Genomic DNA, 26,055 nt, shown 5'->3' with positions numbered 1-26,055 from the left:
CAAAATGAACTTATACAAAATCAGCGTAAGTGAAAGGGGCACGCCCATTTCAAAGGAAAAAACATGAATGCAGGGCGAATGCAAATAGGGCAGAAAACAGCCATGAGGCCTCAGAGAACCGCGGCTCACCACTTAATGCCTCTGTAGCGTTGGCCCCACAACGTGATAAGAGGTGTAGGAGTTCCGGGGGAGTGCTCGCTATATTTTTTTTAAAATGTGAAGTGGCAAAAAACCCAGAATTCATGAGAGGAAAGCTTCAGTGGAAGGAATGTAACTCGCCCTGAGAAGCGGGTTAAGAAATGAGAAGGCTTCCCCTCGTTGGACCAGAAAGTCCCTCCTTTGTGGCCCCTCCCCACCTGCCTCTGGAGTTCCAGTTCCGGAAGTTATCAGAGAGGTGCTGTCTCTCTTTCATGCTGATGGTGAGCCTCTGACCTCCTCCGAAGGTCCAGGGGGACTCAAAGTTAGCCTGATGCTCTCATTCTAGCTTAGTTGAAGGGTTTTGAGGTGTCATTTCTCCTCCGCATTTCGGTGTCTCTTTTTTGTTCCTTTCAGCTCTTCCTCTATCTTGCTCTCTCAAGTGTCTGAAATTCTCTCCCTCACCCATAGGTACTAGCCTGGGGCACCCTGCCTGCCCCTCTCATCTTTTAGCCTCCAAGATCATTCCTCTTGCTGTCAGATCCATTTCTTCACCCATCCAAACATATTCCACATGGTTTGGTCAACTCAAAAAAACTTTTTTTAAAGAAATTTATCTAGCAACCAAATGATTATGAAAGAAGGCAAAGCTGTAGGCAGATTTATTACAATACTTTATCAAGGGACAGAATTACTTCTCTCTACACTCAAAGGAATTAAGATAAATATTGTAGCAAGAAAATCATTTTTAAACAACCTTCATTATTTAACAGTAATTAACAATAAGAAACTAGTCCAACAAGTAGGAATGGTTAAATAAGTTGTAATAAATTCATACAGTGGAATTACTCTACAAGTATTAAAAATCATGCTTTTGAAAACTAATGACAAAGGAACCGCACACAATAAAAATTAATAAAGATACATAACTATTTACAATATGATCTGCCTCTAATCATATCAAATAAGATACATAGGCTATGTTAATAGTGGCTACCTCAGGGTGGTGAGATTGTAGGTAATTTTTTTTCTTTACATAGAGTTTCTGTGTTTTTAAATTTTTTACAATGAACATGTATTATTCTTATAATCAGAAAATATACACATAAAATAAACAATTGTTCTCTAATTTCCAAATTTAATAATAAGTCTAACATTTAAAAGAGTACCATCAAAAGCTTCTCTTTCATGGAAAAAAGTCATTCCACCTCTAAAGGTGATACAAAATATAGGACAGTATTTTTTATACACTATAACTCTTTGTCAGCAAGATTGGTCATGTCTGATACGATATTGGCTTATCTATAACACAAACATTAGGATCACCTGCAGCTCCAGTGTAATAGACGTCCCTGTCTGAAAATCAGCAAGACTTATTTGAGGGGCATTAAAGGATAAGACCTAATGAGACCTTTTCTGGAAATCAGTAGCACATTTCAGTGTAAAAGTTCAAAGCAAAACTAGTTCAAAGCTAGTTCCACAGAAGCAGCAGCAAAAACAGAAAATGGACCTCAGCGATCACAGAAACCAGTCTTCCAGAGTGATCAGACCAAAGGCTTTTGAACCTATTATGAATTTTTAAAACTCAATTCAAAGAAATTATGGCCCTTCTAGAAACAGAAAGTGGAGTCACCCTTCATGGGATGAGTTATTATTTCATTCTTATTCTCTCAGGAAAGAGCACGTCATTCATTCCAGGGTGTGCTCTAAAATAAAAGGCTTTATAATCAAATTCATCATAACGTTGCTCATAATAAGCGCTTTTTCCTCCCTTCCTCCTTCTAGAGCCACAGCAGTGTAATGCATTTCACAATTGGTTTATCCTTCCTGAAGAGCCCAGCATCTCATGATTCATGTTTATTTCTCTGCAAATGTTTAGTTAAGGTCCCCTATATGCAGGCCCTCGACCAGGCCCGAGTAACACAAAGCCCTCAAGAACCAGGGGTTTAGAGAGAGGCTTGAAAGTCACATTTAAAATAAAGTTCTATAATTTGCTCTGCTAAGTATATCATTAACCACATAGGTAAATTACTATTAGCAGCATTTGATAGAAACACGGCTTTTAAAAGGAACATTCCGTCCAAGGGCCCTTTGTCATCTCTCCTCTATTCTGCCATCTTCCTTTGCAAGGGAAGCTTGGTTCAACAGAGACAATGCATCAGGCATATCATGGCAGTTGAGAGATGGTTACTTCGGACTTAACTTTTTATTCCAACACTGCAATTATTACTTTAAGATGAACATTACATTTAGGAATGGGCACGGATAGAAATATTCCTAATCTCATCATTCAATTTCTGTAAAAATGTTACAGAATGGTTCCCATTTCTCACGCGTTTGTTACAGAATGTGTTGGAGAAATGCTGGCCCCTGTCAGTTTTTTGATCACCCTCCCCCCCAAAAAAAGCAAATCCAGGCACTAATCACATTATTCAGTATTTTACAACTACTCATGCACATTTCACAGCCTCTGTCACATACCACAAAAAGGTTTTCTAGGAGTCAGATATATGAAATCTACAGTTTCACAACATGAGGAGTGCAAATGGTTAACAGCTGATATGTGTGCATAATTATTCAAAATGAAGAGGAAAATGTTCAGGACTATTTGTAATTTCTTCTGCCTTTCTTAGAGTAGTAAAAAATAAGAGAGAGAGAAATAATAAAAGCAAACAATAGAAAAGCTATGAAAGCCAGTAAGGACTTTCGGGTGTGAAAAAAGCTGCACTCGGTGCACAGGGTGAACTCTTCCGGACAAAATCTTCCCAGAGTTTTGGGACCTGGAAAGCCATTGTTGTCGATAATTTTCCTGTAATGTTTCATGGAAGGTTTGGGCTCAAACTGATTTGCGGCATAACGATAAAGGCCAAACTTCGGAGCCGTGCGATCGTTAAATGAATAAGCAAAGTATCCGCAAAGATTGATACCATCCAACACGTAGGCTAGAAAAACAAAAGGACAGGAAAATAATTATTACAATATTTTGCACACACCACTTTACAGAGGCTTGGTGCACCGGGGTAAATTTCAATGCCATTTAATAAAACTTCAGACTAAATTAGATTTAATCAGAAAAGGCTTCTTTCATGCAAAGATAAATGATGTACTTGGGTCAAATCCTTGTGTACACAGAGCAGGGGGGGCTGCTGTGAAGCCTCTGAGATGGAGGGCAAGATGGTCCATGCTTTTACAGGCCCAGAGTAGGTGCTAGGGATTTTCTGGCTCCCACTTTTAGCTAAACTCCTTTCTCCCTGGGGAAAATACTAGCTCTCTTGGACTTTTTCCGTGCGGTGAGGAATGGACAGCACCTCCCTCTGAGGGTGACAGTGGCTGTATATGTTTGAGAGTTTCTACGGGCATCAGGCCCTCGGGTGACATAACCTTCGAGTCTGCTTTTCAGAGGCTCCTTACCTTTCAGAGCTTCATTTACATAATTCTGCATATAATACACTCTCAGCCTGTCTTGGGCTTCCTGGGGGTCATCATCGATGCCGTTGGCTATTATATACATGGGGAGGTCTCCATACTTCGACTTTAGCCAGTTCAGTACCTTGCGCAACCCCCAGGGCACTACTGCCACCTGACTGGGAGAGTTGAGCCAGGTGATGTCGGTCATTTCCTGCACTTCCAGGTAATCGTTATATTTCATTGGATCTTCTTTTTCCCAGTCCACAAGGATGGTGGTGTAATGGCTCAAAGCCAAAAAGTCAAAGGAACCCCGGATCAGCTTTTTTTCCTCTTCACTGAAATAAGGTAGAAGGAAGTTGTTTCTTTGGTTCAGCCAGTCCCTCATCACAGGCGGATAATCTCCAGAGCCGAAAATGGGCTCGGCCAGCCAGCCAATGTCAAATTCCAGAACTCTCTCCGCCCCTTCTTTGTCCTGTTGGGAGAAAGGGCAGGCCGGTTCTATCCAATCAGCCTGCAAGGCTATAGATATTTTGCCTTTCTGAGCGTGCCTAAACTTGTCATCATACACGCGCCAAGCTAAGGCGTGGGCCTTCAGGAGATTGTGCCCCGCGCTGTACGTCATGTTCCGCGTGTACGGCTCGCTCATCGTGATCCAGAACTTGACGTGGTGGCCGAGCTCTTGGAAGCACAGTCTGGCGTACTCTGCAAAGGCCAGGGCGGTGTGGGGGTTCTCCCAGGCGCCGTGCTTGGCCAGGAGGCGCGGCAGTCCTTGGTGCTGGGGGGAAGGCCGCCACAGCGCCACCACGGGGGTGATGTTGGCGCGCACGAGCTCGCTGACCACGCAGCGATAGTAGTGCAGGCCGGTGCGGTTCACCTGGGACTGGTTCCCCAGCGGGAGGATGAGCGGCCAGTCCAGGGCGAAGTGAAAATGCGAAACGTGCATCTCCTGGAGTAAGGCAATCTGGGGCCGGATGGCAGCAAAGTCAACACAATAGGATGTCCTCTTCTTGGCCACAAGCCCGTCCACCTTAATGAGCCTCTTACTGTGGTGGACATCCCACAGGTAAACGTTTGGGTCGGTAAACTGAGAGAGAGTGGTGTCGACCTACAGGACGAGGGTAAGCGTTACAGTATTACTTCACCCAGACAGTCCTGGAAAAGCAAGTCAATGCATTTCTTTCAACAAAACTAGCAATCAAGATGAGCAAAAATAGAAAACTTTGTAGCTGAAAAGTTAAACTATTTTTCATCACTACTAAGTTCCTGGGAAAGAAAACATTCTACTTTGTCTTATGCACATTTGTTTTAACCACAGTTCTAACTCTTAAACTATTACTTTAATATTAAAAAAGAAATCTGAATGTTTTTGGTCACTTCAGTTGACAAACATTAATGATTCTAGAGGTGTGTGAGAATCATTAATCCCACACCTCTGGTCTGTGTTAAGCAAGCAGAGTGCTTTTATCTTTCTTTCTTTCTTCCTTTTTTTTTTTTTTTTTTTTTTTGGTGAGGAAGATTAGCCCTGAGCTAACATCTGCGCCAATCTTCCTCTGTTCTCTATGCGGGATGCCTCCACAGTGTGGCTGATGAGTGGAGTAGGTCCTCTTCTGGGATCCAAAGCCACAATCAGGCCATTGGAAGCAGAGCCACAGACATTAATCACTCAGCCATGGCCACCCCCAATTTTTTTCTTTTAATTTAAGAAATCATTAATGACATAAGATTTTCAATTAGAAAAAAAACTAGACAGAAAAAAATAAAGCTTAAACCTGAGTGAGTTAAGAGTCAGAAAATGAAATATTTAAAATTAAATTGTGCTTCTCAAAATCACGCTCTAAATTGAAGTCTGCTCTAGATAGAGGACATGCTAAATAAGTGTAATGTCCCCTTTTATTGGCTTTAGTGTCAATGACAGAATTTAACAAATTCAATCTGAGCGATGGTAGAAAGTGAGAGAATGTGGAAATAAGGTGGAAAGAATGTGGAACAATATTGTCATTCATTCATACCGGGATATTTTAACATAGTTTTAAATTTTTTCCTAAGTTATTTTTCTATGCCAATCATGACAATAATGGTTCTCAGAGACCTGATATACAAGCCTCCAAAATGAAAAAAGGTATGTAGGAAAAGTAGACAAATTGTAAAATCGAAACCGCAAAATCGTCCATGGAGGTAATGCAAAGGGAAAGTCTCGCCCAGAGACCCGATGCCTCAGCCAGTTTTCTCCTCGGAAATAATCCTGTTAGAACAGGTTCCTTGGTTTGACCCTCGGTATAAAAGCAGGGGTCAGACCAACTCCAGTTTTGAATCTGCAGCAGAGGTTTTGTGGCATTTGACAGGCCTTTGCAAATGAACCGGTGCTTCTCTGGAGGGGTCAGTGCTGCCGTATATAAAGGAAAGCAATAAAGCGCAGCGTGGCGGCAGGGAAATTGCTTTTCTGGAGAATTGCTCCTTGTAGGTCACCCACGCGTGCATTTCCCCTAATGCTGCGGGAATGCTGTCAGAAGTATTTTTCCACTGTGATGCACCCACAAATCACATTTCCTCAGCTTTGCAAGAGAAAATATTTGCATGCTCTTTTGAAATGAAAGTGTTCATAGCTGGAAGGACTTTTTTGGATTAATTTTATAGAGCTCTGAGGTGACTAAATTCATGACTTTTCTACCATAACTGTTCCAGAACAACAGCTTTTATTCAGTCCAGCTAAAAACGAATATGAAAGAGTAACGTATAATTTCTGGGGGAAAAAATCTATTTTGTAAAAATACAGGATATTGAGGTACGAATATTGAAGCAAAATTCTATCTAATCTCCATTAATTTGTTGCCGTTTCTTAATAAAAAATGAAATAAGAAAGTTGACCCTTTCAGGAGGAATGGGTATAAAGAACGTATTTAGTATGCTATAGAAGAAACTTCTCTTAACAGGGACCAATGTTAAAGACACTCTCCGTCTCTGTCCTCTGGAGCAGGTGCTGAACCTGTGTTTACCGTGGGCATTAGCGGCCATGGGAAAACGAACCTGTCAGCTGGGAAATTAGGTCCTAGTACAGTGACAATGCATGTGAATAAGCCTAAGATCAGTCTTCAGACAGGTGGTGTGCTTAATGGAGTGTTATTTTTAAAGTTTTTCAGGCAAAACGCATGCCTTCGTTAATATGAAGAGTTTGAAACACTAGCCAGGAGGGAAAAGATAAATTTCAATGGTTTAAAAATCACATCTCAGGACTTTAATATGATGTATTAAAAGTATAGAGTAGGACTTTAATATGATGTATTAAAAGTATAGAGTACTGCTTGTAAATTAAAACACACAAACACACGCACGTGCATGTGCACCCACACACACACACACTCCTCAGAACTGACCCAACAAAAAACTAGGTTTTACTGTATCAGTAGGAAGTTAGCTTGGGAAAGGCAGTGCCAAAATAATACAAAGCTCAAGGTGAAAAGCAGAAAAAAGAAAATAGCAATTGCAGCCTTTTTCCACTATAGAGCTTCCGGAGAAGTTCGAGTCCGCCGTGAGTTTGAGAGTGACAATTTTGTGTTTGGCTGGTTCTGCCTGGAGAGGACTGGGAAGCTGTGCTGGTGGAGGAGTAGGGACCCTGAGCTATTGAGCCAAAAGGGCAGCGCCACCTGAGAGCAAAGGTCCGGGTCAATGAGTGGTTGACAGATCAAATTCTAAAACAACTGCTTCTGAGGAGCAGAAAAAGGAATTCTCTCCCCAACTTCCTTCCTCTTCACTGCCATGCTGGTTGCTTCAGGCCAGAGTTTCTCTTCTCTCTCCAGGAAAAACTTTCTCACTGATCACCAGTTCCCAAGGCAAACACAGTCCTTGGATGGGGAACAGAGCAGGAGGAAAAGGGCTCCCTCCAAGGTCCCCAGGCTTCCCTGAGCTCACACCTCTGCACAGAGACGCTGGCGGAGACCTCTTCACAAAGGACTGAACTGGGAGTTACCAGCCCAGGCTCAGGCTGCTATCAGGGATCAGGGCAGAGCGTGAGCCCTCAGTGACAAGGGGCCCAGGGCCCAGCAGGGAACAGGCCATGGCAGAAGGTCAAGAGAAGAACAAGGACCAGGGATCATCTGTCCCGAACCCAATAAAGGGGAGGAGGAAGGAGGGACTGCAGAGGCCATCTTCTCCCTTCGTCCCTCTCTCCCCTGCTCCTGCTCCCTCACCAGCACCACTTCCGCCCCTTCAGATCCTTCTGGACCCCCACCGTGGATCCCACTTGCAGGAGAGAAATTAGGGTAGGGAGGTTCCAAATAGCAGAGGGCTGAGGGAGAATGAGATGGAGGAGGGAGGAAAATCCCAAACTGAGCAGAGAGGAGCTGAGAAGACTTGCTGTGCTCAGATATCCTTGCAAACACAACAGCGTTCCTCAGTCGCCTTTCAAATGTAAGGACGGGATTTAAGTCCAAGACTGCCCCCTAAAACTAACCAGATGGTCTGAAAAAGACATAATAATAATACAAACCAGCAAAAAAAAAAAACGTGTTAAGGATAGTGGTGATTTATTTCCTTATAAATAAAAGATTTCAATTTGATATTTACAAGAAAACAGCAACTCATTTCAACTGGAAGGCCCTTCCTCTGATCCAAGCATTCCTCCAAACGATCCTTTTGAAATGAAGGCTAACAAAATGTGCCTGTAGGAGTTCAGCGCATGCCACCCCAAAATATGCCCCTTTGGTATATTGATTATTCAAGTGGCTACAGCCTGATTGAGCTGCAGGCACTTGAAAAACAGCAAATGCAAAGAAAGGCTTTCTCTGAAGTCCCTTTACCTGCCTCAAGACAGAGCCTCCACTCCACTCCAGGTGTCATCAATCCCCTCCTGGGAGTTTCAAGGAGTTTTGTCAACTAGGGAAGACTGACTCTTGTCACAGGAGAGGAGACTAGAGGTCAACTTGTCACATACTATCTTAGCTCCCATCTGTTCTTCCAAGGGCCCATTCATCTTTCCTAAATCATGTACTCTCCCTTAAGAGGCCTATATCCTCCTTTCCCCTTTCCCTATTAAGATGAGATTTAAGCCTGAATTCTAAACCACCTTGGAGAGTTACTCATTTCTCTCTGTCTCCCATGCATACAGGAGGTATACAGGTTAACAAATTTCTGTCTGTTTTTCTCTTGTTCATCTGTCATTTATTACAAGGGTCTCAGCTAAGAACTCAGAAGGGTCGAGGGAAAGTTCTTTTTCCTCCTCTCCAGAACCAATGGACTGGCTCGAAGCAGCCGGCAGGCTGACTCCCATTGCTTGTCTGGGATCCTGAACTCAGCCCCTGTCTTGATCTCTGTTTTCACCCTCAGACTCTGTTCAGCAACACCCACCGCCACTCTGCTCACTCACCGCCATGCTCTGTTCATTCTGTCATTTTAGTTGTATCATCATTTCTCTCCACAGACAACTTCAAAAGCAGGGGTCGTATCTTACTCATCTCCGTGTGGACTCCCCGCGGCCGAGCACCCCCAGCAACTAACCAGGGCTTTGGACACTCGAAGCTTCCAATAAGTGCTTACTAAAGTATTCAATATAACTCTAGAAAACAAATTCCTTTACAATTGGTGACAATAAAAATAATATTGAGGACTAACTACATAGTGGGTGCTCAGTAAATACTGGTTGACCATTCTGAAGAACTTCTTTACCATGTCAGTGACTATTGCCAGAAATGACACTGATGAGTGAACCACTGGAGCAAGAGTTTTCACTCTCCAAGTCTTTCCGCAAGCTTGGGGGGTGCCGAGTTTAGCCTCAGGAGGGCTTTGCCTGATGTTCCTGCCTCAGTGTCAGTAGCTCCACTGAGATCTCAGATAATCTGGGGCTCTGTGTTATATCTTGTCTATGGAAGAACTCAACTGCTTTAAAAAGGATTAAAAACCATTAAAAGAGAGAATTTTATCTTTTTACTATCTTATCTGGTCTTAAATATTCACATATTTTTAATTTGTTCCCCTTGGGGCTGATTTAAAGTGCAAGAGGGAGGTAGGAAGATTGTGGAGAGAAGGGTGCAGTGTTCCAAATTGTGCCCTAATGTGCTCATGAAGGAACCGTGTTTGGCCCAAGGAACGGACAATGTGCCATGACAACCTAGTAAGGAAGCACTACTTACTAGTGACAGGGCTTGGTGACACTGCTGATGGGTTTTGTCAGCTGACTTACTTGAATGTAGTTGTCAACAACTCCCCAAGCAAAGTCACAGGGAAATGTCCCTTCTAGGGGCTGATTTTCAGGTAAAGGAGGGAAGCCGTTTTTCTCTATCAGCTTTTGGTAGAACAAGGCTGAAGACTTCGGCAACAATTTCTTATCCTGGCTCAGGAAGTCGACATAGAAGAGTCCACGTCGGATGCTGTAGCCTCTGTGCCACTCGAAGCCGTCCATGAGGGACCACGCCGTGTACCCGATGACGTCCACCCCATCCAGCCTGATGGCTGCAAAGGGAAGAGAGGACAAGAGCAATGTGACCCTTCACTGGGCACTCGCCTCCTGATTCAAGAGCATTTGAGGGTTTTACTACTTAAGGAAATAAATTACGTAGCATGCTTATGGTTTGGTAAACCAGTAATCTTTCTTACTGACAAAAGGCTCTCATCAAACCTAGATAATTCTGCAAATAAATGTCTTCACCATAAGCTTATCTCCAATATGGTTTTATTTGGGTTCCCCTTATTTCCAGTGGGTACTCTTGGAGCCTGGGAAGATGTCTGGTTCCACTTTCTATCCTAAGCACCCAGCATTGTGCCTGATGCAACAAATGAATAGTCTTTAAAAGCATGAACTACTTACTATTTTCTCCAGAAAATGTTGATATTCCTTTTTTTTAAAAAAAAAGTGTTTATTCGGTACAAGGAATAAGAACTCCAAAATATGTAGAGATATATCCTGGAATTTACTTAATCCTTAATATAAGCTAAAAATCTAGAACAGTAACTCTGAAAGTCAAGTGGTTTCGCGGCTTGTAACCCAGTTTCTCATTTACAAAATGAGCTGAAAAATTAATTTAAGTTCCTAAAATCCCCAAACGAGAAAGGTGTTGCATAAATGCATTCCTGCTATGCCAAAATGAGTTTCTACATTATGATTAAAAACTATAAATTTACATAGTTTATTACAGATCATCTTAAAGATTGTTTTTCCAGTGGATTTTGGCAGGAAATTAGAATTTTGTCAGGCATCCTACCTTTTAAAGTTTCCATTATGAATTTTTTGAGGTAATACATATATTTGGCGTCATCTCTCTTGGTGGTCCCTGAGACAAACCAGCCATTTTCCACAATAAATATTTGAGGATGGTTATATTCAAGGTCAATCCAGGAAAGGAGTTGCCTCAGGCTGGGAGATTCTAATTGGCGGAACTTCATGTGAGGGTCCAAGAGTTGAAAACTCAGGGTCGGCCCAAAGGAAAGAGCAAAAAAGTCAGCTGTTCCCTTGATGAACTTTTTCTCAGATTCGGTAAAATCAGGCAGAAGAGAGGAAAGATTATTCTTCATGGTCTCGGGATAGTCACCATCAATAAATATGGGTTTGGCAAACCAGCCTAGTACAAAGTCAAGAGATTTTTGACATTCTTTGATGCTATGGTCGGTCATTCTTCGAGGATTGATCCAGTGGGAGCTTAGGGCAATGGACACCTGGCCTCCCTGAGTCGGACGGAAAGAAGTATTGTAGAGATGCCAGATTTTGGCATGAGCCTGCAAACAGAAAAACCATGGTGAATTTATCTCTGATTGTGAGGAGAAATATAACACATATTTGAATCCCCAAATCTAGCTGTATCTGTTTCTCATCAAGCCTAATCTAATGACTAACCCCACAATGTAAAAATCACCTGGAACCAATAAATTATTTCTGAGGTAGGTCAGCCCAAAGTGAGCTGCTACCAAGACTGGAATTATTTCCATTGTTTTTCAGCAGCCAGTGGAAAAATGTGGAATTCTTGTGTTGAATGTGTAGTTATTATTCATACTTTGTAAAGTTAATGAAATAAGAATTTGTTATAATATCTTACTAGTTAATTGACTTTGGATTATGTACTTTTTAATTAATAGGCTTTGTGAAAAGAACCAACCTCGCATCTGTGATCACACCAGGAATTTCTAAATAGGATTATATTTTTTTTTATCCTAAGAGACTGGGAGTTTTCAAATTGACTCAAGTGTTGGAGTCATCTAACATTTTGTATTCATCTCTCATAGCTAAAATTATAATACATGTGCTCACAATCTTTGCTCTTCCCTAAGAAGAATAAGAGCAATAAATTAAAGGATTGACTCCAATATCTAACCTTGGCCCACCTTCTAGACCTCTCGGACAGTGCTGGCTTCCTGCAGGATCCCGCGTGCAAGGTACAAACCCAGAGCAAAGAACACGTAAATACAGCTTGGAGGAGATGAGCTCGCCATAGGTAGTCAGCACTCAGTCAGGAGCTTCCTACAGCAATGAAATGGGCTGCGCTTCCATAAAACCAACTTTATACTCTCATAAAATCTTCCCGACTTCTAATATTTTCATTTGTTTCCTTTTTGTTTACGAAGAATAGTGAGAATTACAGGCTTTTTCCTCCCTTACTTGAATTGTTTCTCTTTACTTTTGAACTCCTTGATTTACTCTCCTTGTTTTTCTACAAATGCAAGTGCTATTTATCAACCTTTTACTCCCTTAATATATCCCCTTTGATAAAATTCTAATTCTCTGTTTCACTCGTGTTCTCCAAAATGATCGTGCCAATTTTCATTCCACTCCCTGAGCCTGAAGAAGCTCTGTCACTCAGTATGCCAAATGTCCTCTTCATTTTTCCTAAACATTCTTCTCATTGTTCATTTCAGTGCAGGCGTCCAAGAATGGCCTCATCCCCATTCTTATGAGTTCAGCCAAACATTTCAATGGAATAAAATAGTTTATCTCTAACTTTCATTTTGAGTTTCTTAGTAAACATCTTAGTTTCATTTCACTGAATGTATTTTTTTTATGACCTGAAGCACCTATCTATATGCTAAGAAGGAAATGAAGAATAAAATGTTGATCAGAAGAATAATGGCATTTGCCCAAGTGATTCAAGAAACTGGGGCTTAATCATGCTGCTGGCTTTGTGATATCTCCCACCCTTCTCTGTCTTCCTCACCTCCACCCCTCTCTTTCTCCCTTCCCCATTGACAAGAAATCTCATATGTCCTATAAGAGTTAAACAGAAAACAAAGGGAGCAGTCCAGGCTAGTCCTCAGGACGTTGGCAAAAGGGACTTTCCTAATTTTGTCCAAATGCGTCCTACAGACAGTCATGTCCTCAACCTAACGGACCTACCTCTACAGAACAAGTGCTGTGATGGGGTGGGTGCTGAGAGTGGGGGGATCAGGTAGGAGTGAGAGCAACCCAAGAACTTCCTAAACTGGGTCAGTTTTGCAGGTAGCTGAAGTAAGAGTCATGGAGTAGAATTGTCTACAATCATGGACCACTCTTCTAACCTTGAGTACTTTATGACATGGTTCAGAAGGGGTTTGGCGAGGAAACAAATGACCTGGACCATATGGAAGTACACACGTGGTCTTTGATGTCAGATAAAATTCCTACTCTACCACATCTAGCTGTGTGCCTTAGACCACATTAGTTACCCCGGGAAGGTAAGACTAACTCTCCTCTGTCTCTCACAGAGCTGTTAGGAGGATTAAATGAGATAATTTACATAAAACATCTAACACAGAGTTTGCATATAGTAGGGTCTTCATGAATGCTTATTCCTTCCCTCTCTAAAGGATGAGCAGACCAGAAAGAGCATTGCAACTAAGGGAAACACCACCTGCTGAGGAATTCAGCCCATAACCAAGACATAGTGACACAACCTGGGGTTTGGATTAGAAGAGACTTAGGTTTGGGTCCCAAATCCTCTATCTATTACCAGTGTGGGCCTCAGTTACTTCTCTGCACAAATGTAAATAGCATCTATTCCCCTACAGGGACATTGTAAGGATTAAATGATATGATGCAAGTGAAAGTGTCTACTAAGCAGTTGTTTATTTTAGAGAATATAAATTTGCAGCACTGGGAACTATGAAGGTTAATTTTACGTGTCAACTCGACTGGGTTAAGGGACACCCAGATAGCTAGTAAAACAGTTGTCAAGAGTTTAGCTAAGCTACTCCATGCTATTGCTGCCGCAGCATCCATTTTATTTGGCTACACAGCCTGCAGGAACCCTAAACTGACACTAGCCCCTCATGCAAGTGCGTGTCCTGCACAGCAGCCAGCAGAGTCACAAGTAAAGGTAAGTTCCTGATATGACTTCCTCAACAGCCTTGTGATCAACAGTCTCCCTGCCTCCCAGGGCCCTTTACGTAAGACTCCCATGAGGCTTACCAAAATCCCTCTTTTGGTTTGAATTGGCCAATCTGGCCCTAGCCTGGGAATTTCAAAGCACTCCATCTACAGACTCTAAAAAGGCATGTGTCCCAGGTCCTGTCTTTCTGTCTGCACTCTGCCTTAAACTCCCCATGTGACCCCTCAAGGCATGCCATGTATGCACTTCCTCCAGCACTTATGAGTGACAAACTTATCTTTTTCAATTTCTCTTATGGTCTGTTGTTGAACAAAGGACCCCCATGTGGCACCCTGTGCTCCACTTAACAAATGTTAATTTAACAAAATATTATTTCTTAGTGCGTCTTGAGGGTGTTTTGGGAAGAGATTAGCATTTGAATTGGTAGACTGAGTAAAGAAGATGACCCTCACCAATGTCAGTGGGCAACATCCAATCCATTGAGGGCTTGGATAGAACAAAAAGAGGAAAGAAGGGTGAATTTGCCCTCTGACTAAGCTGAGACACCCATCTTCTCCTGCCTTTGGACACTGGCACTCATGGTCTCGGGCCCTTGGACTTGAACTCGGACTTACACCATTGGCTCCCCTGGTCCTCAGGCCCTCAGGTTTGTATAGAAACTACAACCTCTGGCTTTCCTGGACTTCCAGTTTGCAGACAGCAGATTGTGGACTTCTTTATTTCATAATAAATCCCTTTCTATATATCTATATATGTATATCCTATTGGTTCTGCTTCTCTGGAGAACCCTAATACAGAAAGCATCTTAGATATCACTTGGCTTAACCACTCACCTCACTCAAAACCGCCCCCCCACAAACACACTTGATCTGCTATTTGACTGCTGTCTACAGCAGCCTAACTTGGTGATCATCCCATGCATGGCATCTTCTCCAGGAAGGCCTCCCATCCCTCACCCTGCCACACTGAGATGCTCGTCCCTCCTCTGGGCACCCTCCAAGTCTTAGGCACACTTCTCTTACATCAGTTACTGCAGGTAATAACGTCCCTCCCCAGACTGAGCTCCCTGAGCAGTTCCCTCATCCCCTTCCTGGCACATGGAGGCCCAATTGTCTGTTAAACTGAACTCAACTCTGCTTCATCACCTCCTCATGAGGCAGTCCATTCCATTTTCACATGGTAGACTTGAGTAATCAACTGCTGTGAGGCAAGATGTAGGAACACCACCATCTAGGATATTGCAACTGAGGATGATTAATAAGGAGATGGTTATGTATGATTTTGCATTGCTTTATAATTATTCCAGGTATATTAATCTTATAAGCTTACTATGTTAAGATTGAGATTTCATAAAGCTGGTGGCAAGGACTCGGGGAAATAAGAGTATGAGCAAGAATGTTCATCTAAATACTATTTCTAAAAGTAAAATATTGAAAACAATTGAAATATCCAATATTCAAATACATTTACACTCATATACGCATGATTTAATAAATTATGGTATGACTAAAAATATACTACTATTCAGACATTAAAAATAATACAGAAGAATGTCTATTGACATATAAAAAATGTTTCTAAAATACTAACTGAACAAAAAAGGGTAAAAAGCCATAAGTAGAGTTTAATAGCATTTTTATGAAAGAAAAATATGTACATAAAGATCTGGGAGGATTTACAACTTGCTAAAAGAGGTTTTGCAGCAGGATTGTGGGTGGTGTAATTCTTTTCATTTTGCTTTTCTATATTTTTTTCATTTCCTACCATACATACATACTGCTTTAGAGGTAAGAATAAAACAAATTCAAAAAAGGAAAATAACTCATAGGAGCTGGATGGTAGGCCCTGCTTGAACTGTCCATAATGGTTATTTGAAAGCCATGATCTAATTAAACCCTGCCTAAAGGGTCTCTAACCTGCCCTCAAATCCCCAGTCCTAGGCACACTGAACCCTACGTGAAGTTCTGAAATCCCCTTGGCTTCTGTGCTTTAATAGGGGCAGCTCTTTCATGTTCTACCTACTCCCAGTCCTTCCAGCTTCACCCTCCTTCAAAACTCAGCACAGACATCACCACCTCCATCCCTGACATCTTCCCTCTCCCCACCCTTAAATGTCCATTCCATGTGTCTCCACAGTTGGCCTCTATCAAAGACTTTAACCACATTATGTTACATTATTTAAGTGTCTAGATTGTGTTTCAAAGGCATTGACTAGGTCTTCTATCTCTCTATTCTCAGCTTCTAGCAAAATGTTTGGGGCAGAGTAAATATTCAATAAACAGATATGGAGGAAAGGAGGCTGGCAGGAAGAACCAAAGCAAAGATTCTGGGACAGAAGCAAATGTTTTTCTGAGCCAGAGCAGAAAAACTCACTCATAAGATACCTGGTTGTATTTTATTTCTGAGACCTTGAAAGACAGAGAACTTTCATCCACATACCATTAAAAAAATTAATTAGAAGGAATTTGGCACAGTAGCCCCCTGAGAATAATACCATATTGTGTCAAAATGTACTAATGATCCAGTTTGGGAAATAAGACACTATGGTATGTGATATCCTTCTCACTTCTTCCCCAGCTTTGATGTAGATTCTGAACATTCATGACTCAGTTTACGTGGTTGGTATAACCCTGATACAAAAATCTGCCAAAAAACATTACAAGAGAAGAAAATCAGAGACCAAATACCCCTGAAATATATATGTAAAAAATCCTTAAAATAATTGGAAATCCAACAAGACAATATTTTAAAAATGCACCAAAGGAGAGATGGGGTGGCTATACCAATATAAGACAAAATGTACTTTAAGTCAAAAATTGTTGCAAGAGACAAAGAAGGAGATTACATATTGGTAAAAGGGTCAATCCTTCAAGAATATATAACAATTATAAACATATGTGCACTCAAAGAGAGAGTCCCAAAACTAATGAAGCAAAAATTGACAGAATTGAAGGGAGAAATACATAACTCAATAATAATTATTGGGGACTTCACTACTCTACTTTCAATAATGGATAGAAAATCTAGGCAGAAGATCAACAAGGAAATAGAGGCCTTGAACATCACTATAAAGCAATTAGAACTAACAGATATAGAACACTCCACTCCATCCAACAAGAGCACTTGTTTTTCTCAAGTGCACATGAGACATTCCTCAGGATTAACCATACGATAGGACACAAAATAAGTCTTAATAAGTTTTAAAAGACTGAGAACATACAAAGTATTTTCTCTGACCACAATGAAGTGAAACTAGAAATCAATATGTTCAAATATGTGGAAATTAAACAACACACTCTTAAACAACCATTGGGTCAAAGAAGAAATCATGAAGAATGTTAGAAAATACTTAAAGATGAATAAAAACAAAAACACAACATACCAAAACTCATGGGATGCAGCAAAAGCAATACTCACAGTAAATTTTATAGCTGATAATGACTATATTAAAAAAGAAATATTCAAATCAACAATCTAACCTTCCACCTTAAGGAATAAGAAAAAGAAGAGCAACAGCAGAATAAAGAAACTAATAAAGATGAGAGTAGATATAAACAAAATAGAGAATACAAAAATAATAGGATCAACAAAATCTAAAGTTGGTTCCTTGAAAAAATCAACAAAATTAACAAATCTTTAGCTAGACTGGCTAAAAAAGAAAAGAGAAGACTCAAATTACTAAAATCAGAAATGAAAGTGGGGACATAACTACTGATCTTTTCTGTATATCTATGTCTATAATAAAAGGATTATGAGCAAATAAAATGAACAATTACATGCCAACAAATTAGATAAACCTAGATGAAATGGACAAATTCCTAGAAATACACAAATTGCGAAAAATGTCTCAAGAAGAAATAGAAAATATGAACAGATATATAAACAAGTAAAGAGATTGAATCAGTAATCAAAAACCTCCCAACTAAGAAAAGCCCAGGCCCAGTGGCTTTAATGGTAAATTGTGCTGAACATTTAAAGAAAAACTAACAGCAATCCTTCTCACATTCTTCAAAAGACAGAAGAGGAAGGAATACTTCCTAACTCATTCTATGAGGCCAGCATTGCATTACCCTGATACCAAAGCCAGATAAGACATCATAAGAAAAAAAAGCTGCAGACCAATATCCCTTATGAACATAGGGACAAAAAACCTCAACAAAATACTAACAAAACAAATCCAGCAGCATATCAAAAGGATTACACACTACAAACAAGTAGGATTTATCCCAGGAATGCAAGGATGGTCAACATGTGAAAATCAATCAATGTAATATATCACATTAATGGAATGAAGGGAGGGAAACTCCACAAAATCACCTCAACTAATGCAGAAAAAGTATTTGACAAAATCAAAATATCTTTCAAAAAAAAACACTAAAAATACTAGGAATAAAAAGGAACTTTCTTAACATGTTAAAGGGCATTTTTGAAAGACCCACAGCTAGCATCCTACTCAATGGTAAAAGACTGAAGGCTTCCCCCCTAAGATCAGGATCAAGACAGGGATGTTTCACTGTTGCTCTTAAACAATGCATTGCAAGTTCTAACCAGAGCAATTAGGCAAGGAAAAAAAAAAAAAAAAAAGGACATCCAAGTTGGAAAAGAAGTAAAACTATCGCTATTCACAGATGACATGATTCTACATGAGGAAAATGCTAAAGAATCCACATATGCAAAAATATTAGAGCTAATAAATGAATTCAGCAAAATTTCAGGGTACAATATGAACACTCAAAAATCAGTTGTATTTCTATACCTTAGCAATGAATAATTTAAAAAGGAAATTAAGAAAACAATTCCATTTATAATAGACTCAAAAAGAATAAAATACTTAGGAATAAATTTAACCACTCTTACAACTTTTATTTACACTGTAGTGGAGGTTCTAGCCAGTGTAGTAAAGCAAATCAAAGAAATGAAAGGCATGTTGATTGGGAAGAAAAATAAATAATGCTATTATTCATAGAAGACAATTGTCTACATAGAAATCTTAAGGGATCTTTAAAAAGAAACATAAACTATTAGAACTAATGAGTGAATTTAGCAAGTTGTCAGAACACACTGTCAACATAAGAAAACAATTTTATTTTTATATATGAGCAACAAACATTTGGAAAATAAAATTTAAATATAATACCACTTACAATAGCACCAAAACCATAAAATACTTAGGATAACTTAACAAAAGATGTGGATGACTGCTACAATGATATCTGCAAAACATTACCAAGAGAAATTAAAGAAGACTCAAGTAAATGGAGAGACATACCATTTTTATGGATTGGAAGACTCAATATTGTCACATTATTCTCCCCAAATTGATCTCTAGATTCAAGTCCCATCCAAAATTCCAATATGTCTTTTGTAGAAATTGACAAGTTGATTCTAAAATGCATATGATAATTCAAAGGACATAGGACAGCTAAAATAACTTGCAAAAGGAGGAACAAAGCTGAAGCATTCACTCTACCTGATTTCAAGACTTACCATAAAGCTACAATAATTGATATAGAGTGATATCGGCATAAGGATAGATAAATAAGTCAAAGGAGAAGAATAGAAAATTCAAAAGTTAACCTATGGCCAATTTATTTCCAACTGTCAACCTACAAAAACAGAAACCAGGTTAGGAGGCAAGGCATTTATTTGGAATCAAAGAATTGCAATTCAGGGAGCACAGATTCAGGGAGAAATCCAAATAGTGTCCCAATTACAAGATGAAAGAGGGTTTTTATGGGGAAAGGAGAGGGGTAATTAGATGGAAAGAAGAAGAAAAGAAAAAAATGTTCTATAGGTGTTAACAAGCTAGATTATTCTTTAGCGATACATGGCTGGTTACGATTCTATCTTCAGAGAGAGTGGTCAGGATGTCTGCTTTCCTGTTAGCTTTACAAACAGTTGTTTGGAAGACAATGTTGGTTTGGTCCAGTCCAAAAGTCTGGCCCAGATCTAATCGTGAAAAGGTTCAAGGAGTAAGACCTGGAGAAAGTTCCTCTGAAACGGCTGCCCCAGCTCTATTTTAAAATGGCTCCACTGATGTCAACTTTTCACACAACAAATGCACCAAGGAACTTCTATGGCAAAAGGAAAGACTTTTCAACAAATTCTCCTGCAACAATTGAAAAAATATATGGGAAAAAATGAACCCAACCTTACACCTTGCGTAAAAATTCATTTGAGACAGATCATAGATCCAAACGTAAAAGCTAAAACCATAAAGCTTGTAGAACAAAACATAGTCTCTTGATCTTACAGCAGGAAAAGATTTCTCAGAACATAGAAAGCACTAATCATAAAAAAATGATAAATTGGACTTCATCAAAATTAAAATCTGCTCATCAAAAGTTTACAAAATAGAAAGACAAAACACTGAGAGGAAATACAGTCATGCGCTGCATAATGACGTTTCCATCACCAATGGACCGCATATACGAAGGTAGTCCCATAAGATTAGTACCATATAGCCTAGGTGTGTAATAGGCTGTACCATCTAGGTCTCTGTTAGTACCCTCTGCGATGTTCACGCAACAAAATCACTAACGATGCATTTCTCAGAACATAGCCTCGTTGATAAGTGACATGACTGTATTAAAAATATGTATATCTGACAAAAGAATTATATCTAAAATAAATACGATAATCCTACCAATCAATAATAAAAAAGAAACAATCCCCCTCCTCACTACGAACAAAAAATCTGAACAGACATTTCACAAGAACATGTACACCAATGCCCAACAAGCACATGGAGAGGTGCTCAGCATCAACGTCACCAGAGAAATGCAAGTTACACCCACTGCAGTGTCTATGATTAAAAAGACCCAGAGCAAATTCTGAGAAGGATGAAAAGCAACTAGAAGTTACATATATTGCTGGTGGGAGTGCAAAGAGCACCACCACTTAGGAAAATTATTTGGCAGTTTCCTGTGAAGTTAAACACAGGCCTTCTCTATAACTCAGAAATTCCACACCTAGGTATTTACCCAAGAAAAATGACAAAATAAGTCCACAAAAAGACTTGTACAACATCAAGATAAAAATCTGCAAAAACGACTTGTTCAAGGATGTTTACAGTAGCATACAATAGCAAAAAACTGAAAATAACACAAATGTCCATCAACAGGAGTATGTATAAACACTGGGTCTGTTTATACAATGCAATACTAGTCAGCAATAAAAAGAATGAACTACTGTTGCACAAACAATGTGGATTAATCTCTAAAATAAATGTAGAGAAAAAGAACCAAGACACAAAGAGTTCATGCACATAGTTGCATGATTTCATTTACATAAAGTTCAAAAATTAATCTATGGTGATAGAGATCATAACAGTGGTCACCTATGGTGGGTGAGAATTGACAGGAAGGAGGCAGAAAGAAACTTCGGGGTGATGGAAATGTTCTATATCTTTACTAGAATGTCGGTTACACAGGTATACGCTGTTGTCAAAACCTGTCAAATTGCACGTTAAAATATGTGCATCAACCTTGAAGATCTATACATAAACATCCAAATAAATAAACAAATAAATAGTGGATGAATTCCTTAGTCACAGGTAAAACTATTTTGGGACAGAAATATGATTACCTAGGATTTACGTGGCAAGAGAAAACTGATCTTCTCTGAAACACAACTTCATTTCTGAAACTACAGTAGTAATTTGTTACTTAAAAAAAAATTCAGTTATTTAGCTTTTAACTAAAGGGATCAATACTCACTTATTCACTCATTCATTCATTCATTCAACAAATGTTGTCCTAAGTACTTTTTTAAGTTCCTAGAAATCAGTGGAATTCAAAACAAGGTTCTGATCTCATGGAGCTTACATTCTAGGGAGGAAGAGAGATAACAAATGAAATAAAGCTGAGCAGGAGGGTTAAATGCAACAAGGATTGGGATGGGGGAGTACAGTTTAGATAGGAACGGCTTCTCTGGGGAGGCACGTTTGAGGAGAGATCTAGCAATAACAGGATAAATGAAGGACCAAATAAGATCTGGAGGGGTAAAAGCATTGGAGGCAGAGGATGGAGCAAGTGTAAAGAGTGCTCTGTGGGCCCAGAGGGAACATGGCAGCTTAGAAGAAAAGCCATATGCAATGCAAAGGGGCCACCTCGTATGAGAAGATTAGACACAGGTATTTAGCTCCCATCCCCACCTCCAAACAAAACCAGCAGTTGCCAATGACTTACAGGTGTGGAAGTTAAAAAGTCCAGGTAGGAGGCAGAAAAGTGTGGACCTAATTTACAAGCCAGAGCTCTGGGGGGTCGGGGTGGGGGGGTGGCATGGGATCAAGCAGCCTCCTTTCAATGGCAGCCTCCCTTGCCTTGTCATCTTCCCTGGTTCTGCTCTCACGCCCTTACTGATTGCTCCTGCCAACACTTCTCGGCTAAAGGCCTACTTCTGGGGGAGCCAGACCTATGACAGGCTGGGACCAGATTGGAGCAGCTTTGTAGAGCCCAATGAAGAGTTTGGATTTAGAGTTTTCGATTTTTAGAGTTTCATCTCTAAAGGAGAGGAAAGCCACAAATGATCGAGCATAGTGGTTAAGAGTGTGGACTCAATCAGACTGTTCCAATTCTGTGCACTTATTAGCGGTGTGACCTTGGTCACATAATCTAACTCTCTATGCCTCTGTTCTCTCATCTGTAAAACAGGGATAACAATAGCACTTTATGTTCACATCCTTATGAGGATTAAATAAGTCAGTATACAGAAAGCACTTAGAATTGTGACTGGTAAGTCTGTTATTCAACTGTGGTAGTTATGTAATTTGATTTATGAACTTTAAAAGATCACTGGCTGCTATGTGGCAAATAGATCCTAGAAGGGCAAGATGGGAGCAAGGAGATCAGTTAGGCAGCTATTGCAATGGTCCAGGCAAAAGATGACGTTGGTTTGGACCAAAGGAGATAGTGAGAAGTGGCCAGGTTTAGGGTATCATGAAAGGGAAATCAGTAGAAGTTGATGATGAATTGGATGTTACATATGACTTGTGACGGGGAAAAAAGAATCAAGGACAACAGAGAAAGCAAAAAGTAAGGGACTGGGGAAGAGAAGTGATCAAGTTCTGTTTAGGTCCTGGGTTTGATATGTCAGTGAAGACGCCTGGTTGGCAGCTGGGTAGATGAACCTAAAGTTGGAGAAGACATGCTTCCCAGATGCATTTAGTCATTCTTTCCACACCATACACTGAATTGGAGTAGATATCATGCTTCTTCATAGTTCTTCATAAATTGGTGCCTCTTCACCAAGACTGTACGCTCTCCATCAACAAGAGTTGAATTGAAAAAACCTGAACATCTAACAACATGAGATTATTCATTTATTTATTCTTTTAATCAAATATGTATCAAGTAGCTACAATGTGCCAGTCATAGTTCTTAGATTAGTTAAGACAATCTAAAGGGGCAACAATAAGGACTAGTTGAAATAACCCAAGAATAAGGGATTAAATGGAACAAATATTTGTTAGCTACAAATGATCATCAGTCACTTTAATAAATTATAATTAGCTACAGATAAAGCACATGTGGTATTACCTAATTTATGGACTCAAGTATATATATAAAATAAATATTTATAGGCCAGGATTCAGTTTCAACTCTTAAGTTGAATGACCCAAGCCAGGCCAATGAGATTTCTTCCCTGAGACTTTTCTACTGTAGTAGAGGCAAGGGTCTTTCCCACATTTGGAGTGGAAGAAAGTAAAACTGGAATTGCTGACCCAAGCAAGTGTACACGTATATGTGTGTGAGTGCGCGTGTGTGTGTGCATGTGTGTGCCTGTGCGGGAAAGAAAGATTGCCCTCCTTGACGGTAATGATTACTTGCAAGTCCAATTTCTAAAGTCTCTGGAGCTCTTCCCCAATTCTGTGAATTATCCCAGAATCCTAATAAGTCTCTTTTCTTCCTTAATCTAGTTTTAGAGGTTGGTCATTTGCAAATATAGAATTCCTTAATATGTATATAACCAAATTTGAGATTCTGTAAGAACTCACTCAGTTAAAGGCATACTTTTACAACTAAGCAAGACAAAGGCAACATAGATTTTTAAAATCATGGTGTAACCTCGGAGTTTTGTTACTTATGATCATTTTGTCTGGAATTTTCCAAAGCAAGTTACTTAAAAGGTCTTATTCATCTGTTTTTAAATAAAAAATTCCTTTACATGAAGTAAAAATGATTTTATAACTCACTTTGGGTAAATACATCAATAAATCAGAGATTAAGTTTCTTGCCTCATTAATTTATCTGTACAGAACTAATCAACATCAGTTAAATCATTCTATTTAATACTAAATCACGCTGCTATGAAAATCCTTCCAAATCACTAATGCTAAGTAGTTAACAAAATATCCGGCTTGTGACCAGAATCCATCTAGTCTATTAATCACAACGTTATCAGAGACACAGAGGAGTTCCAATTCTTGGTTTTTATCTCTCTTCTTCTAATAACAAATGAGAACCGTGAAGGAAAAGGTAGGGAGACAGCAGGCAAGATGAGAAAAAGAGACAAGAAGATAAAGGACTCAGATAAGGGATGTATTCACAGGTCAGCAAAGCATCCCATGGTTCATCAGTCAACAGGATCTTTTCAGTAAACATCTACTACTATAATCGCCAAAGTAATTCTGTCATACCCTCATGAAACAGCTCCTCTTCCATTTCAACAAAATTGAGCAAAGTGTTTGCCCTCCATAATAGTCACCTCTACTTTCTAAATGTTTTACCTCTGCCTCCTTACCTAATTCTCCTGCTTTGAATTATCAACAGCAGATGCCAGCTGACTGACTCTCTCTGGGACTTTAAGATCATTTATCAGTTCACAGGCTCATTTATAGCTCTTTGCTTTCGAGATAACTCAACCCCCCTTGCAGTAGAGAACACTTTTCACCCAAAGAAAAAGTGACATGTGAGTGTGTGAGGGATTCTACCTTGTCAGACAGGAAAGATTACAGGAATATAAAATAAGTTTCATGGAGGAGCGGATAGCAGAAAGCAACTGGCCTGCCCTTTCTTTATTCCCTCTCTTTCCCAACATTTGCGTTTTTGTGGTGGCAGTTCCTACATGGTCTTCAGTCAAAGCTTTTCATACGACAGATTCCAGTCATGAAATCAAGTTGTGAGTAACCACAGCAATTTTGAACATTCAGATAGAATAGAACCAATTAGAAAATATCTGAGTGAATTGCATGTAGTAAGGGTAAGTGAGCACTGCTTCATGAAACTTCTGTTTCAGCTGTGTATGCGTCAACACACAAAATGCCTTCCTTACTGCGGATCAAGTCAAAAAAGTTTGGAACTCACTCCTCTAAGGTAAGGGATATTTTCATTCCACAAGTATTTATTAAGCACCCTTGCATGCCTGGCGCAGTTCTAGCACTTCAGGACACAACCACGAACAAATCAGACAAAACCTCTGCCCTCGTGGAGCTTCCATTTTAGCAGGAGGAGAGGCAATAAACAGCAAACATAATAAATGTTAACTACAAAGAATGTTAGAAGGTGACGAGTGGTATGGAAAATATAGAACCACATAAGGGAGGCCTGGGTGCCAAGGAGAGGAGATGCAATTTTGGGGGGGTGGTGCTCACAAGAATCTTTATTTTCCTTTCATTAAATATGTTGTAGTTTTAATCTTTTCATTTTACATCTCTATAGGACAAAATCCATAGTGTTCTCATTAGGCAGAAATCATTTCCATTATCATTTGCCCTTACAGAACTTAAAATACACTCATCTGTAGGAAATAGCCGATCAAACAAAGTCACACGTCCTTCTGCACCTCCAGAAAATCAGAACCAGAGACTGGCATTAACCCAGGTGGGCCAGTTCCAGGCCTCAACTCAGGTCACCAGTAATCCTTCTGCCCCATTTCCAAGTTTAGGAAAATTTTTCCTCACAGTCTCCCTTTGTGATCATAAATAATCCCCAAAGATTATTCTTTATCAAAAACAATGCTAGTCTCCTCGGACTTTAGTCGGATTCATTTACAAATGTTCATCAGGGGGTGTTAATTAACACATATAAGCCTCTTGGCCCTACAGTGTTGAGCAACTACTAAATCCAAAGAATGAGTTTCTGTCCGGGGATTACATAAGGAATCTCAGACTGCATTTTCAATAGCCACTATCATGCCAGAGGGGTTTTGTTCTTTTCTTTGTTTTGTTTTTTAAGTGCTCTTACTGGTTCTTCTAAAGCTAAAAACCAAAGTCAAGAAATTCATCTTTGCA

At 39.8% G+C, this 26,055-nt stretch overlaps 1 protein-coding gene across 1 annotated transcript in view; it reads right to left on the bottom strand.

Moving 5' to 3' along the window:
* Nucleotides 1–770: 770 nt before the first annotated feature.
* KL (klotho) overlaps nucleotides 771–26,055 on the bottom strand; it is a 46,647-nt gene continuing 21,362 nt past the window's right edge. The window contains exons 2-5 of the mRNA XM_070577972.1: nucleotides 10,734–11,244; nucleotides 9,716–9,984; nucleotides 3,547–4,648; nucleotides 771–3,077 (exon numbers count right to left, since the gene is read on the bottom strand). Of these exons, the coding sequence (XP_070434073.1) occupies nucleotides 2,740–3,077; nucleotides 3,547–4,648; nucleotides 9,716–9,984; nucleotides 10,734–11,244 (2,220 nt within the window). The 3' untranslated portion in view covers nucleotides 771–2,739. The remainder of the gene's footprint in view (nucleotides 3,078–3,546; nucleotides 4,649–9,715; nucleotides 9,985–10,733; nucleotides 11,245–26,055) is intronic.

The sequence above is a fragment of the Equus przewalskii genome, chromosome 16, assembly GCF_037783145.1.
Source record: "Equus przewalskii isolate Varuska chromosome 16, EquPr2, whole genome shotgun sequence".
In the NCBI taxonomy this organism is placed as follows: Eukaryota; Metazoa; Chordata; class Mammalia; order Perissodactyla; family Equidae; genus Equus; species Equus przewalskii.
This window is presented reverse-complemented; position numbering and strand designations above follow the sequence as displayed.